General features: G+C 42.4%; 1 protein-coding gene across 3 annotated transcripts in view; it reads left to right on the top strand.

The window, feature by feature from the left end:
• Window positions 1-14,836, top strand: part of LOC134359541 (inosine-5'-monophosphate dehydrogenase 1) — a 66,033-nt gene extending 51,197 nt beyond the window's left edge. The window contains exons 14-15 of one of the 3 annotated variants that reach the window (XM_063072956.1): window positions 1,427-1,443; window positions 3,080-14,836. In XM_063072956.1, coding sequence (XP_062929026.1) covers window positions 1,427-1,443; window positions 3,080-3,101 — 39 coding nt within the window. In that variant the 3' untranslated portion in view covers window positions 3,102-14,836. The remainder of the gene's footprint in view (window positions 1-1,426; window positions 1,444-3,079) is intronic. The other 2 variants (XM_063072954.1, XM_063072955.1) reach the window with 2 other exon arrangements.
• The last annotated feature ends 1,267 nt before the right edge of the window (window positions 14,837-16,103 follow it).

The raw sequence follows: 16,103 nt of genomic DNA, 5'->3' as shown, positions 1-16,103 counted from the left end.
TGGTACACTTTGGAAGGACAAACTCCAAGGCAGAGTACAAAGTAAATGGCAGGATACTTGGTAGTGTGGAGGAGCAGAGGGATCTGGGGGTACATGTCCATAGATCCCTGAAAGTTGCCTCACAGGTAGATAGGGTAGTTAAGAAAGCTTATGGGGTGTTAGCTTTCATAAGTCGAGGGATAGAGTTTAAGAGTTGTGGGGTAATGATGCAGCTCTATAAAAGTCTGGTTAGGCCACACTTGGAGTACTGTGTCCAGTTCTGGTCTCCTCACTATATGTGGAGGCATTGGAAAGGCTACAGAGGAGATTTACCAGGATGCTGCCTGGTTTAGAAAGTATGCATTATGATCAGAGATTAAGGGAGCTAGGGCTTTACTCTTTGGAGAGAAGGAGGATGACAGGAGACATGATAGAGGTGTACAAGATTATAAGAGGAATAGATAGAGTGGACAGCCAGTGCCTCTTCCCCAGGGTACCACTGCTCAGTACAAGAGGACCTGGCTTTAAGGTAAGGGGTGGGAAGTTCAAGGGGAATATTAGCGGAAGGTTTTTTACTCAGAGAATGGTTGGTGCATGGAATACATTGCCTGAGTGAGTGGTGGAGGCAGATACACTAGTGAAATTTAAGACACTGCTAGACAGGTATATGGAGGAATTTAAGGTGGGTTACATGGGAGGTAGGGTTTAAGGGTCAGCACAACATTGTGGGCCGAAGGGCCTGTACTGTTCTATGTTCTTCTGGGAACTTTCTTGATCTGAGCCAGAACATTTGATGTAAGCTCTTTGCAGGTTGGTGTTGGTTTCTCAAACAGAACTGAGGATGATGGCCAAGCATGACTGTTGTGGAGAGCCTGAATATCCCTAGGCTAATGTAATTTTGAGCCGGTGAATGGTTTATATGTACAGGGGAGCAATCTGGTTGGTGCCCAGATTCAATTCTGGTTTGTGGTGGTGAACGCAGACTTGACAGGTGGAGTGTCTCTTTCAGTCCAGAAAGGAAAGGATAGAAGTTGTTCAGCGTCAGCCCCGTTCCTTTGCCTCTCCTGTAGACGACATCTCTGCTGTCTGCTGTAGTGCATGTATAGAGTCTGGCAATCACCTTCAGCTCATGCACATAATAAGTCAGGGCCACTGTCTGTGAGGTGTAATAGGTTAAATTCTCTTGCTTCTTGAACTCGTTAACATTTATTCTGTGTTTGTCTGTACTGGGCAATGCTGTCTCCACTTTTGAGAAACCTTACAAACTCAGGGCCTTGACTATAATATGAAAGGAGCTGCTGTGTGCTGGGGCATGTGCTGTTCTCACCTGATGTACTATACTAGGCAGTTACATGTGAAACTAAAACTGTATTTTGCCATGATGGCTGTTATATCCACACATTTTTATTTTTCTTTCTCTTTTTTTGCTCATGCAATCGCGTATCAGATACACATTTTTGCCATGTAAGTAAACCATTGGAATCAACTGTTAATTAATAGATTAATAGCATCTTAAGTTATGTCTGCCACAGAAAGTTACTCAACAATCTGCCCAGTTGGCGAATGTTTGGTAACCACAGATTGATGTTTGTGGCCTGAATTTTGGCTCCGTGCTGTGAATTTCTGGATGTGAAGATCTCACTCGGTAAAGTCCTGTGCAAAAGTTACAAGTGTCATGAAAGACCCTGGGGTTACACAGTCATGCAGAGGGTGGCTTTGCCACTGGTGTAGTCTGTCAATTGGCTTCAATGCCCAAAGGACTCTGGCATGTTAACGTGATAGGTGTTGGAATCTCGGCTATTAACATGAATACCCATTGAGGATTCAGTATTGTGTGTCCATGTGAGCTCCGGAGAAAGCCAGCAGCACCTTTTCAAGGTTCTTTTCCAGCAAGCCTCATCCTGAGGTGAAGGCTATTCTTGTATCTCGCAGTGACTGCTGTAATCTCATTCCTTACATAACATTACCTTTGGATCATCTGGAAAAGCTTAGAATAAATTACTAAACCAGTGACCACTTATTATTCTAGGGGCTATGGGATTTCCTACTGTAATGCAGGACTAAAAACTCTACCACATACCAACTATAAGATACCAATCCCCCATTTTCATCCTTCACCACCTCCTCTGTCTCCTACAGACACTGTCACTCTCTCCATTGCGCGTGCTCACACACACACCCTGGTCCCCCTGTCAATTTCTGCTTAATTGCATATCTTCTTATTTCTGTCTGTTTGACTAAGGCTGTTGAGGCCTTGATCATTTCCACCCTATCCCAGCACTTCCTTCAACATCTTCCTTTTCTTCAGTTGTCATAAGGAGAGCCCTCCCTCCCTGATCTTTGACCAAGGTCCTCCTATCCCATTCTCATCACGTCCTCATTCTGCTTCCATCCTGTCCCATCCTTTCAATCCCTGAGACACCCTGTGGTGCCCTTGAGCTCCAATCAGTGTCCCCGACCCCTATCGTACAGTGTCATTGCCCCTCCTGGAATTTCCACCAAGCCCTGTCTTCTGCCAGGGTTCTTAACAATGATTCTGGGCTGTAAATTGCAACCAAAATCCTATGGCCACTGGCCAGACTAAGGTCAGCTGCTTTCTCTATTTAGAGACAGTATATTTCTGTTAGCAAAAAGTGCAGTGATCATTTGGTTACCTCCCATGTAACTGACTCTTGCTATGGGAACCTGTGACAGAAATGATCAGTAACATCCCAGTTTAATTCACTGATGAGTTAGGATATCAGTGCCATTTGAACTCTGGACATGTGTCCTTTTAAGAGTGCCCAGCATCATACTTGTGTGGAGGTCTAAGGGGACGAAAAGAGGAAGAAAAATAACTTACATAGGTGATACCTTTGATACCATCAGATCATCTCCAGATGTTATAAAGCCAAAGGATTTCTAATATATAATCATTGTATAGGCAGAAACATCAACCTCCAGATGCCAGTGCACTGAGCGACTAGTTGTTTGACCAAATGTTTAGGGTGAGGGGTGAATAACTGAGGGGTAACTGCTTGGACAATGGAGGGGAGATTATAGAATGAATGATCTTCCTGAAAGGAATTGAGTGTGCTGATTTTTTTTTTCCCTCTTCCAGTTACGAGAAGCGACTTTACTGAAGATGGGAATGTTGCTCACCAGACCATGGCTCCCAATGTCCCTTCCCCATTGGCCATCAAGCAGCAAAGGCACCCATGACCATCTAGACCATCTTCTGCCTCTGACATAGAGGCAGCTGCCCCGCTTTGCGCCTCCTGGCTTGTGACGCACAATTTTTTTTACTTTATTTTGGACTTTTGTAACCTGAGCTGTGAAGAATAGAATCTGGGAGAAAAAAAAAATCAATGCAACAGTGGCCTCATCCAGTGAGACTGTGAGCTATTAGTGTGATGGTCACTATGTGCTTGCTATTTTCCCGAATCCCGGAGCCAAGCCTGGTGTCCAGCTTTTACAAGAGGATTTCTCTTTGATGGTTTCACTCAACAGATTGGACAATAAGTTTATTTTTGTCATCAGAATTGTTTGTGTTTCTGCTTTAATTTAAAAAAAAATACTAATTTGGGTGGGGGAAAAGCATGATTTTGTTCAGTCCAAGTGACCAGAAATGTCAAAAGGCAAATATGGAGTGAATTGTTAACATTGTGTCCTTGTCAAAAAAAGACAAATGCTGCAAGAACTCAGCCAGCCTAGCAGCATCTGCCACAAGGTCAGCTAAGTCCTTCCATCCTTTCTGTTTTTGTTTCAGATTTGTGCTTTGTACAGTTTTATATGTTATACGTGTGTCCTTGTCACTTCCTGCGGTTAATGCATCACTGTAACTGATGGAAATGACTTTGTTTTAATCTCCTCCCTGTTACACAACAAAACATGATAGGATGGTGGGAAAGAAGGGCACTGTGAGCTTTGGACAGAAGCTGGAAATGATTCATTGTTTCCAGAGGTTTGCTGAGCTTCCAGTATACAATGCATCATGTATTTGAAGTCACATCATACCATTCAAGTATGGAAAAGGGGAGTTGTGGACACTCCCTACACCTTGTGGAGCATGCCATTGACTGGCTTTGCTACAGCTGTGTGGATGTGTCCTTTGGTGACCTTGGGCTAAGCTTCAAGGGCATGTTCCAGTTTTATTGACTTGACCCCAGCAAAATCCATCAGAATAAATTGCCACCATGTGACTCACCTGTTTTTGTTCATTCAAGTTCTTCACACTTACCCATCCTTTATCTATCATCCAGTAATCTGATACTCAGTTACAAGTTCTCAGGCCAAACACTAAGATACTTTGGTGTATTAGCCCCAAGTCTAGGCTAGGCAATCTGGGCAAAGGGTAGCTGGAAGAACTCTGGGTCAGAATTACTCCATTCCTGATGCTTACTGTTGGACAAAGCTATGAGAAATAATTTGCAATTCCATGCCTGTAAAGAAGAAAACACTTACTGTGAGGTGGAGCAAATGGAATAAATGCTTTTGATTTTGACAGTTTAAAAAATTTTTTTCATTTAGACAGTCAGTAAATACAGCCAAATGTTGATGTTGAGAATCCCTTTGGGTTGCTGAAAATATTCTGGAAATTACAGTTCACAGCATTGTACTGCTAAATAAGTGCTATAAATAGAAACCATGAGCTCTGGAAATTTGAAGTGATAAGCAGTTAATGTAGTGAAACACATTTGATAGCATCTTTCCAGGTCTTCTTGAATTCAGCATCTTTGGATTGCAGCCTAATTCCATTTAACTCAACGGTTTTACTTTGAGAAGCCACAGGCAGCTTGTGCAGGACCTGAAAAGAGCAACAGGAAAACTATTCTGGGCAACTGTAGAAGAAGCTTAAACTTTAAAATGTGTAAAAGGAAATAGAATGTGCTGTTTTCTTTCACAACTCTATCCTGTTACCTTAAAGAATTAGGCCATTCAGCCTGTCGAGTCTGCTCCACCATTCCATCATGGCTGATCCCGGATCCCACTCAACCCCATACACCTCCTGCCTTCTCGCCATATCCTTTGATGCCCTGACCAATCAAGGAATGATCAACTTCTGCTTTAAATGTATATACTAACTCGTCCTATACTGCATTATGTGGCAGAGCATTCCACTGATTTACTTCACTCTGGCTAAAAAAAAGTCCTCCTTACCTCTGTTCTAAAGGATCGCCCCTCAATTTTGGGGCTGTGCCCTCTATTTCTGGACAACACCACCATCGGAAATATCCTCTCCACATCCACCCTACCTAGTCCTTTCAACGTTCGGTAGGTTTCAATGAGACCCCCCTGCATTCTTCTAAATTCCAGTGAGTACAGACCCAAAGCTGCCAAACACACCTCGTATGTTAACCCCGTCGTTCCCGGAACCATCCTTGTGAACGTCCTCTGGACTCTCTCCAATGACAATACATAATTTCTGAGATAAGGGGCCCAAAACTGTTGACATTAAGTGCAGCTTGACTAGTGTCTTATAAAGGCACAGCATTATAGAAACATAGAAAACTACAGCACAATACAGGCCCTTCGGCCCACAAAGCTATGCCGAACATGTCCTTACCTTAGAAATTGCCTAGGGTTACCTATGACCCTCTATTTTTCTAAGCTCCATGTACCTATCCAGGAGTCTCTTAAAAGACCCTATTGTATCCGCCTTCACCACTGTCGCCGCCAGCCCATTCCACGCACTCACCACTCTGCACAAAAGACCTACCCCGGCATCTCATCTGTATTTATCTCCAAGCACCCCAAAACTGTGCCCTCTCATGCTAGCCATTTCAGCCCTTGGAAAAAGCCTCTGACTATCCACACGGTCAATGCCTCCCATCATCCCACACACCCCCACCAGGTCACCTCTCATCCTCTGTCGCTCCAAGGAGAAAAGGCCAAATTCATTCAACCTATCCTCACAAAGCATGCTCCCCAATCCAGGCAACATCCCTGCAAACCTCCTCTGCACCCCCTCCACGGTCCCCACATCCCTCTCATAGTGAGGTGACCAGAATCATTACCTCCTTGTTTTTATATTCTACTCCCCTTGAAATAGATGCCAACATTGCACTTGCCTTCTTTACCACAGACTCAATTTGTAAATTAACCTGGGAGTCTTGCACGATAACTCCTAAGTCCCTCTGTAACTCTGATGTTTGAACCTTCTCCCCATTTATATAATAGTCCGCACTATTGTTGCTTTTACCAAAATGCATTATTATACATTTCCTAACACTGTATTCCATCTGGCATTTTTTGCCCATTCTAATTTGTCTAAGTCCTGCTGCAATTGCATTGCTTCCTCAGCACTACCAACCTCTCCACCGATTTTCACCAGCAGCCAACCAAAAAAGGCCCCTTATATTCCCATTTGCTGCCTCCTGCCTGTCAGCTATTCCACCACAGGATTTTACCTTGTTAAGCAGCCTCATATTGGCACTTTATCAAACGCCTTCTGAAAATCCAAGTAAATGACCTTCCCGTCCACTCTGCTTGTTACTTCCTCGAAGGACTAACAGATTTGTCAGGTAAGATTTCCCTTTACAGAAACCATGCTGACTTTGACTTATTTTATCATTAGTCTCCAAGTACCTGGAAACTGCGTCCTTAATGATAAACTCCAGAACTTTCCCAACCACTGAGGTTAGGCTTTTGCCTTCCTCCCTTTAAGAGTGGAGTGACATTTGCAATCTTCCAGTCCTCAGGGATCATGCCAGAATCAAGTGATTCTTGAAAGATCATAACCAATGCATCCATTATCTCTTCAGCAACCTCTCTCGGGACTCTGGGATATAGTCCATCTGGCCCAGGTAACTTATTCACCTTAAGACCTTTGAGTTTGCCTAGCACTTTTTCCTTTGTAATAACAATGGCATTCACTCTTACTCCCTAACACTCATGGACCTCTGGCACACTGCTAGTGTCTTCCACGGTGAAGACTGATGCAAAGTACCCATTACGTTCATCTGCCATTACTTTGTCCCCCATTACTACCTCACTAGCATTGTTTTCCAGTGGTCCAATATCATCTCTCACTGCCCTTTTACTCTTCATATAACTGAAAAAACTTCTGGTGTCCTGCTTTATATTATTGGCTAGTTTGCCCTCATCTTTCATCTTTTCCCTTTTTGTTGCTTTTTTAGTTGCCTTTTGTTGGATTTTAAAAGCTTCCCAATCATCCAACTTCCCACTTGTGTGCTCTTTCCTTGTCTTTTATGCAGTCCTTAACTTCCTTTCCCAACCCATTTGAGAACAACTTCCTCAGTGGGACATGTCTATTTTGCACTTTGTGAACTACTCCCAGATACTTCAGCCATGTCCATTCTGCTGTCATCCCTGCTCCAATCTTTCTCCAATCCACTTGGGCAAGTTCCTTTCTCATGCCTCTGTAATTCCCTTTATTCCGTTACAATACCGATACATGTGAGTTCTGTTTCTCCCTCAAACTGTAGTATGAATTTAGTCATATGATCACTGTCTCTTAAGGGTTCATTTACATTAAGCTCCCTAATAGATTTGGGTTACTACACAACACCTAATCTAAGATAACCTTTCCTCTAGTAGGCTCAAGCACAAGCTGCTCTAAAAAGCCATTTTGTACACATTCAAAACAAATGGGTCAGCTGGTGTATTATCTCAGTGCTTGTTATGCATATATTTGCTTCTATATTTCCTAGTATAGAGTTGTACATCAAAGTTCTAGGATGACGTAATCTTATAAAGAGCAAGAGGATAAGACGTGAAAGAATGGGACCTATCAAGTGTGACAGTGGGAAAGTGTATGGAACCAGAGGAAATAGCAGAGGTACTTAATAAATACTTTACTTCAGTATTCACTATGGAAAAGGATCTTGGCGATTGTAGTGCTGACTTGCAGCAGACTGAAAAGCTTGAGCATGTAGATATCAAGAAGGAGGATGTGCTGGAGCTTTTGGAAGGTATCAAGTTGGATAAGTCACTGGGACTGGATGAGATGTACCCCAGGCTACTGTGGGAGGCGAGGGAGGACATTGCTGAGCCAGTGATGATGATCTTTGAATTATCAATGGGGACGGGAGAGGTTTCAGAGGATTGGAGGGTTGCGGATGTTGTTCCTTTATTCAAGAAAAGAAATAGAGATAGCCCAGGAGATTATAGACCAGTGAGTCTTACTTCAGTAGTTGGTAAGTTGATGGAGAAGATCCTGAGCGGCAGGATTTATGAATATTTGGAGAGGTGTAATATGATTAGGAATAGTCAGCATAGCTTTGTCAAGGGCAGGTCGTGCCTTACAAGCCTGACTGAATTTTTTGAGGATGTGACTTAACACATTGATGAAGGAAGAGCGGTAGATGTAATGTATATGGATTTCAGCAAGACATTTAATAAGGTACCCCATTCAAGGCTTATTGAGTAAGGAGGCATGGGATCCAAGGGGACATTGCTTTGTGGATCCAGAACTAGCTTGCCCACAGAAGGCAAAGAGTGATTGTAGACAGGTCATATTCTGCATGGAGGTCGGTGACCAGTGGTGTGCCTCAGGGATCTGTTCTGGGGCCCTTACTCTTCGTGATTTTTATAAATGACCTGGATGAGGAAGTGGAGAGATGGGTTAGTAAGTTTGCTGATGACACAAAGGCTGGAGGTGTGGATAGTGTGGAGGGCTGTCAGCGGTTACAACGGGACATTGATAGGATGCAAAACTGGGTTGAGAAGTGGCAGATGGAGTTCAACTCAGATAAGTGTGAAGTTGTTCATTTTGGTAGGTCAAATATGATGGCAGAATATAGTATTAATGGTAAGACTCTTGGCAGTGTGGAGGATCAGAGGGACCTTGGTGTCCGAGTCCATAGGACGCCCAAAGCAACTGTGCAGGTTGACCCTGTGGTTAAGAAGGTGTACGGTGTATTGGCCTTCATCAACTGTGGAATTGAATTTGGGAGCCAAGAGGCAATATTGCAACTATATAGGACCCTGGTCAGACCACATTTGGAGTACTGTGCCCAGTTCTGGTCACCTCACTACAGGAAGGATGTGGAAGCCATAGAAAGGGTGCAGAGGAGGTTTACAAAGATGTTGCCTGGATTGGGGAGCATGCCTTATGAAAACAGGTTGAGTGAACTCGGCCTTTTTTCCTTGGAGCAACGGAGGATGAGAGGTGACCTGATAGAGGTGTTTAAGATAATGAGAGGCATTGATCGTATGGATAGTCAGAGGCTTTTTCCCAGGGCTGAAATGGTTGCCACAAGAGGACACAGGTTTAAGGTGCTGGGGAATAGGTACAGAGGAGATGTCAGGGGTAAATTTTTTACTCAGAGTGGTGAGTGCGTGGAATGGGCTGCTGGCAACGGTGGTGGAGGCGGATACGATAAGATCTTTTAAGAGACTTTTGGATAGGTACATGGAGCTTAGAAAAATAGAGGGCTATGCGTAAGCCTAGTAATTTCTAAGGTAGGGACATGTTTGGCGCAACTTTGAGGGCCGAAGGGCCTGTATTGTGCTGTAGGTTTTCTGTGTTTCTATAAATCCCTATTGTCTCATTTTTGACATTAATACTAAAATATGAATTGTGCAATTGCCCAAGACAATTAAGGTATGCTGGTCTGTCTTTCCCTGTGACTCCATATTCAAATCTCTTCTCCATCTTCACTGGGTCATCAAAGTAGGTACAGTAATAGGATGGCTAAGAATGTTAGTCATGATCTGTGCAATTAATCTAGAGTGACATACAGTACTTAAAATCCGTGGGTTAATGGAAATGAGTTGACTCAGGGAATGGGTTCGAGTTTCTTGTGGGATTTCTTGTCAGTTTCTAACCCAGGGGCATAATGGATTCTATCAAATCAAGCTGTCTTCTAAGTGGAACTCATGAAGTTTTAGACAAATGCAGAACAAGCCATTTCAGCCCAGCAATACTTTATGAAGTCATTCCCTATATTTTCTCAATAGTCCTTCAGAATGTACCATTAAATAACTTGGTGCCAGTTATTTAATTTGCTTCCACCTTTCTTTCTGGACGTACATTTCAGGTTATATTGGTTTATTATTGTTACATGTACCAAGAAACTGTGAAAAGCTTGTCTTGCATACTATTCATACAGACCAGATCGTTACACAGTGGATTGAGTTAGAATAAGGTGAAACAATAACTATGCAGAATGAAGTGTAACAATTCCCAAAAAATGCAGTGTAGGTAAACAATTAAGTGCAAGATCATAACAAGGTGGATTGTGAGGTCGAGAGTCCACTATCATAGAAGGGGTCCATTAAAGAGTTTAATAGAGAGGTGGAAGCTGTCCTTGATCCTGGTGGTAGATGCTTTTAGGTTTCTGCTATCTTCTGCCTGATAGAAGCGGGCAGAAGAGAGACTGCTTGGTCTTTGATTATGCTGGCTGTTTTACTGAGACAGTTAGAAATGTAGACAGTCCGTAGGAGAGCGGCTGGTTCCTGTGATGTGCTGAGCTGTGTCCACAACTCTGCATTTTTTTTGTGTCACATGCAAAGCAATTGCCATACCAAGCCATTATGCATCCAGGGGGAATGTTTTCTATGGTGCATTGATAATAATTGGTAAGAATTGACAATGACATGCAAAATTTCTTTAACCTCCTGAGGAAGTAGAGACATTGGTGAGCTTCCTTGGCCATGGCATCAACATATAACATCTGGCTACTTTTTGTTAAAACAAATGAGTATCTCCTTGTTTTGCTGAATGTGTTTATTGAAGGAATGTTCCATGTCAATTAAAACACTTCCCCTTTTTTATCCTACAATGCTTGCACTAAATCTTTCTCTAACCTCATTTTAGTGTACATTGGATTCTGGTTAATTGGGGCAGCTGCTTATTCGAGCACAAAAGAACAAAAACAAATCGAGAAATAGCTGGGTTCCCTTCATTTTTCTGAGGCACCTTGCTGCTTAATTATTAGTGGAGACTGTTACTGAATGAGTTCTAACTGGCAGGCATGTGCACTTGTGTGGCCATTCCACACGACACTGTGCTTAGAGTGAACAGTTTTTAAATAGCATCAGTTATATGTGTTTGTGTTCAAAAAGCAGTGATTTTTGTCACTGATAGTTGATGAGAAGTAAGCAGTAAGACAATTTAGAACTGTTTTGCATACTGCAGTTTCAAGCTTTCAGACTTAGAAATGCCAGAAATGGTTGAGAGTCAAAATAAAACGATTTCACTACTTCAACAAGTTAAGACCTACAAAGAATCTGAAGGTATTGACAATCATCTTGAATGTTACAATGAAAGTGAAGATTTGGAGGATGAAATCATCAATGGCATTGTATGAAGGCAGTAGATTTACAGTCAATCAAAAGAACATGGCAGCTTACACTGAATTCTTCCAATAAGAATTCCATATGGAATTGATCCCCATAGTTTTATAGTACCGTAGTAGTATTGATAGTGTTCTAATATGTCTTGTATTTTATTTGCATACATAATTCGTTATTCAGTTAAACAGTAGTTTTGCTTTTATATACCCGTTAACTATTTCCATGAAAATTTGGCTAATTGAGACAGCCACTTAATTGAGCCAAAATCTACTGGTTCTGATGAATCCCAATTAACTGTAATCCACTGTATATGAATATGAAGATATCTTTAGGAATGGTGCATGCATGCGGTACATTGTTACACCAATCACTCACTACCATAACTGTTGGCTATCTTCAATAAAGGATGCAACACATAAAATACAGGAGGAACGTTTTGGGCCAAGACTCTTCGGCAGGACTGGAGAAAAATCTTCATTTTTTTTCTCCTGGCCTGCTGAGTTCCTTCAGCATTTTGTGTGTGTTCTACAGATTTGCTCTTGTTTGCTTTCAATAAAGGATGCTTTGTTGGTAGCTCTCTCCATGCTGATTGCCTTAGAGGAGAACACAAAGACCTTAGACCAGAAGATTTAGGAGCAGAAGTAGGCCATTCGGCCCATCACATCTGCTCTGCCATTCAATGGCTGATCCATTTCATCCAGTCATCCCCACTCCCTTGTTTTCACCCCATACCCTTTAATGCCCTGGCCAATCAGGAGCCTAGCTATTTCTGCCTTAAATAAAAATCACTTGGCCTCCACAGCCACTCGTGGCAACAAATTTCACAGATTTGCCACCCTCTGACTAAAGTAATTTCTCTGCATCTCAGTTCTAAAAGGATGTCCTTCAATCCTGAAGTCGTGCCCTCTTGTCCTAGAATCCCCTACCATGGGAAATAACTTTGCCATATCTAATCTGTTCAGGCCTTTTAACATTTGGAATGTTTCTATGAGATCCCCCCCTCAAGCTTAAAGAAACATTATTATTGAGTTTGGGGTATTGTTCCTTGTGGAAGTAGCAGGGTAGAAATCAAACATGAGATATGACACAGGGAGTTCACCATGTAAAATGGCAATGAGGTCAGACAGCAGATACAGTGGATATATTAGTGTACTAGAGAGATCGAGGCCACTTGTTCTGTATGTGGGGTGAGTGGCAATGCTCCTGAGAATGAACAGTATCACTGAGACCCAGGGAGAGGGAACAGAACAGAGGAATGCAGTCATGCATTTAAAGAGGGTAACCTTGTTGCTGACTACAGTCAGCAATGCATAAGGACTTTGATGAATTTATTAGGAGAATGCAGTTCATTCCCCTAGTATGTACTTCTGGAGTTTATAAATAAGGCCAGATTGATATATGATCAGACTAAGGACACTGGTAAAGAGGTGCAACGTCAGGACCCGTTTAGAACATGTGCTGTATGATCATTAGTGGGCTGGTTGATGAGGGAATTCAAATAAAAGAATTTGATAAGGGAGACTTTTGAAGTGGTATGCAGAAGTTTTTAATGGAGATGACTTGTGAACATGCAAGACAACTTAATCTGGAATATAATTCTGGAGTGTGGATGAAGGCTTCAGGAAGAAAACAACGATGGCAGCTTCAGGGTCACTTCCTTTACCACTGCTTCCTATCACATGGTCTCAGGAAACGACTGGATGGAATGATTTGAATCATTGTCATCCTGGGCATATAAGCAATGCTTAGAAGTGAATTTTTGACTAATGACTGTCATGTGATTCCTTCAACAATGGAGATATTCGGCAGTGAGACAGCAACTACTTCTAGAGAAAAAATCTCCAGATCGAAAAAGGCATATTGGTGGCCATTTCTGAAGTTACTAACTTCAATAAATTTCATTCTCTGCACAGACATTTCACTTTAGGCATTGACTCTAAACCACTGGCAACCTTTAGGAGAAAGTTAATAATTCTGGTAATTGTTACCAGTCTGGGGATATTGTCTTAATGCAGTTGGACTACAAGCTATCAATGTGGAATACTACTCTGGATGCACTGTCTTAGCTGACAAAGTCCAATGATCTGTTCTGACAAAGGGTTATAGACCTGAAATGTTAACGGATCTTTTCATAGGTGCCACCTGACCTTCGGAGCTTTCAAGTACCTGCAGTTTTTGTTTCTGATTTCCAGTATCTGCAAACACGAGAAAATCTGCAGATGCAATTCAAGCGTAAGGGGTTTCTTCTTTTATGTTACTGTTGAGGCTAATCAAAAAAATGGCTTCTTTGTTATGTTAGAATAAAATGGCTTTTCTGTAATAATAACTGTGATGTAAGGAGTTCTCTCTCTCTCTCTCTCTCTCTCTTTCTGCTTGTTTGGGTTATATTACTGATAAGAGCATTGTATTCATTTGTTAACCAATTGGGATAGATGTTATTCTTTCTTGTGTGTCTGTAAGCTATTGTTCGTGGGCTTCGGAGCAGAAGGCGATGGGGACAGAGAGAGGGGACATGATGCTGTAAGCTGGGCGGCGGGACGGACCCCAAGCGGCAGTCCGAGGCCTAGGGTGTTCGGCGAGGAGAGGAGACAAAGACAGACTAGTGTGGAGCGTCTGGTCAACCACCGTGGTTGGTCCCGGGCGGTTGGAAGGGATCGAATGGTGGAAAGAGGACTCTGTTAATTGAACTCCAACTGTTGTGCACGAAGTGGTTGAACTTTGATAAGTTTGGCGCCTTTTATTTTCCTTTTATATTTTAGCTCTATTAATTACATAGTTCCAGTAAGATCTATAAAGTGCAATCGTTTAATCGCATATGGTGTATTGTCTGTTATTTGGCAGGGTAGGGTACATCACACAGCATCCATGCAAACTTGATTACCCAGTTTGGCGGGGCCGAAAGCTACCCCCCCTAGATGAAAGCGAGCCTGAGGCTTACCAGTGGACTACAGAAGCAACACACACAAAATGCTGGTGGAACGCAGCAGGCCAGGCAGCATCTATAGGAAGAAGTCCAGTTTACATTTCGGGCCGAGACCCTTCATCAGGACCAACAGACTGGCCTGCTGCATTCCACCAGCATTTTGTGTGTGTTGCTTGTTCAGTATCAGCAGTGTGTTTTAATTTTCAATATGTAGCATTCCTTTGTTTTAATGGAATTCGATGTATTTTAACATCCTCACTATACCTGTATCTGCCAACTAATGGCGAGGCTAAATGTTCTGTCCAGGCAGTGAATGGGACAATGAATCACCAGTTGGCATAGTTTCAGCTCATATACAGAATCATCCAATATTTCACCACAGGCAATTCCAGGCGAGCTGTACAATGCCAAAACCCCAGACAGTCCAGGTGGAAGAAAAGGTGTACATATGATGTAGTCAAGAGATGACTGCAACAAGGAAAACTAAGTATGCTCTAACCACTAAGTTCTGGAAGATTAGCAAAATGTTCCTCTCATCACAGCGCTAAGCAGTATTGCATCTGTATTGTACTGTCTCGGTACTTCTATATTTGTGTGCTGTAGCACTTTTTTATTCGCAGTTATTTTGTAATTAACTCTATTCTTTGCATTTCTGGTCAGATGCTAAATGCATTTCATTGGCTTTGTATCTGTACTCGGCACAATGACAATAAAGTTGAATCTAATCTAATCTAAAATGAAGCCCTGGGAGATTGCAGAAGTGCCCGAGTCAATACTAGATAGGTGAAAGGTTCTTCAATGGTTTGGGATATACGTGCTCTGTCCATACAGATGGTCATTAACAAATTGAGCCTGGTATTGACTAACAGGATTGGTTGTGTGATATAAACAATATACAGGAGAGGAAGGCCATGTGCCCCCTAAAACCTGTTTCACTCTTTAATAAGATAAAGACTGATTTCACTGATAGATTCTTTATTGATTCCAAAGGATATTATAGTGTCACAGTAGCATTACGAGTGCACAGATGTATCCAAATACTAGAAGTAAGAAAGAATAAACAAAACTTCTGTTAACAAAGTTAGTAAACAAAATTTAGTACCGATCAAACACAAAGTAAGCAAAGATCTCGAGGCTAGTTGCCGCCTTTATTTAGTGAATTCATGGGAGCCGTTCTGCACAACCGCCAATGGAAGGCTACAATTCAAATTAATATAGTAAATATAATCACACTGGGTCAACCAGTCTCCAGAGACTGTTTCCACAATTTACTCAACATTAGCGCCTATACAATTATTCCTCATTGATCAGAGTGCCAAGCAATCACCATACATCAAAGTTGCTGGTGAATGCGGCAGGCCAGGCAGTATCTCTAGGAAGAGGTACAGTCGACGTTTCGGGCCAAGACCCTTCATCAGGACTAACTGAAGGAAGAGCTAGTAAGAGATTTGAAAGTGGGAGGGGGAGGGGAGATCCAAAATGATAGGAGAAGACAGGAGGGGGAAGGATGGAGCCCAGAGCTGGACAGTTGATTGGCAAAAGGGACTGATTTCATTGATAGATACTTTTTTTGATCCCAAAGGATATTTATAGTGTCACAGTAGCATTACAAGTGCACAGATGTATCCAAGTACTAGAAGAAAGAATAAACAGAACTTCTGTTAACAAAGTTAGTAAGCAAAATTTAGTACCGACCCTTTTTCTCCCTCTGTCCTTCTGACTATATCCATTGCACATCCTCTGGGTTTTTTCCCTCCCCCTCCCCCTTTCTTTCTCCCTGGACCTCCTGTCCCATGATCCTCACATATCCCCTTTGCCAATCAACTGTCCAGCTCTTTGCTCCATCCCTCCCCCTCCTGTCTTCTCCTATCATTTTGGATCTCCCCCTCCCCCTCCCACTTTCAAATCTCCTACTAGCTCTTCTTTCAGTTAGTCCTGACGAAGGGTCTCGGCCTGAAAC

Source organism: Mobula hypostoma, chromosome 20 (assembly GCF_963921235.1).
Source record: "Mobula hypostoma chromosome 20, sMobHyp1.1, whole genome shotgun sequence".
Taxonomy (NCBI): Eukaryota; Metazoa; Chordata; class Chondrichthyes; order Myliobatiformes; family Myliobatidae; genus Mobula; species Mobula hypostoma.
Note: the sequence above shows the minus strand (reverse complement) of the source record. Positions and strands in the feature narration are given on the sequence as shown.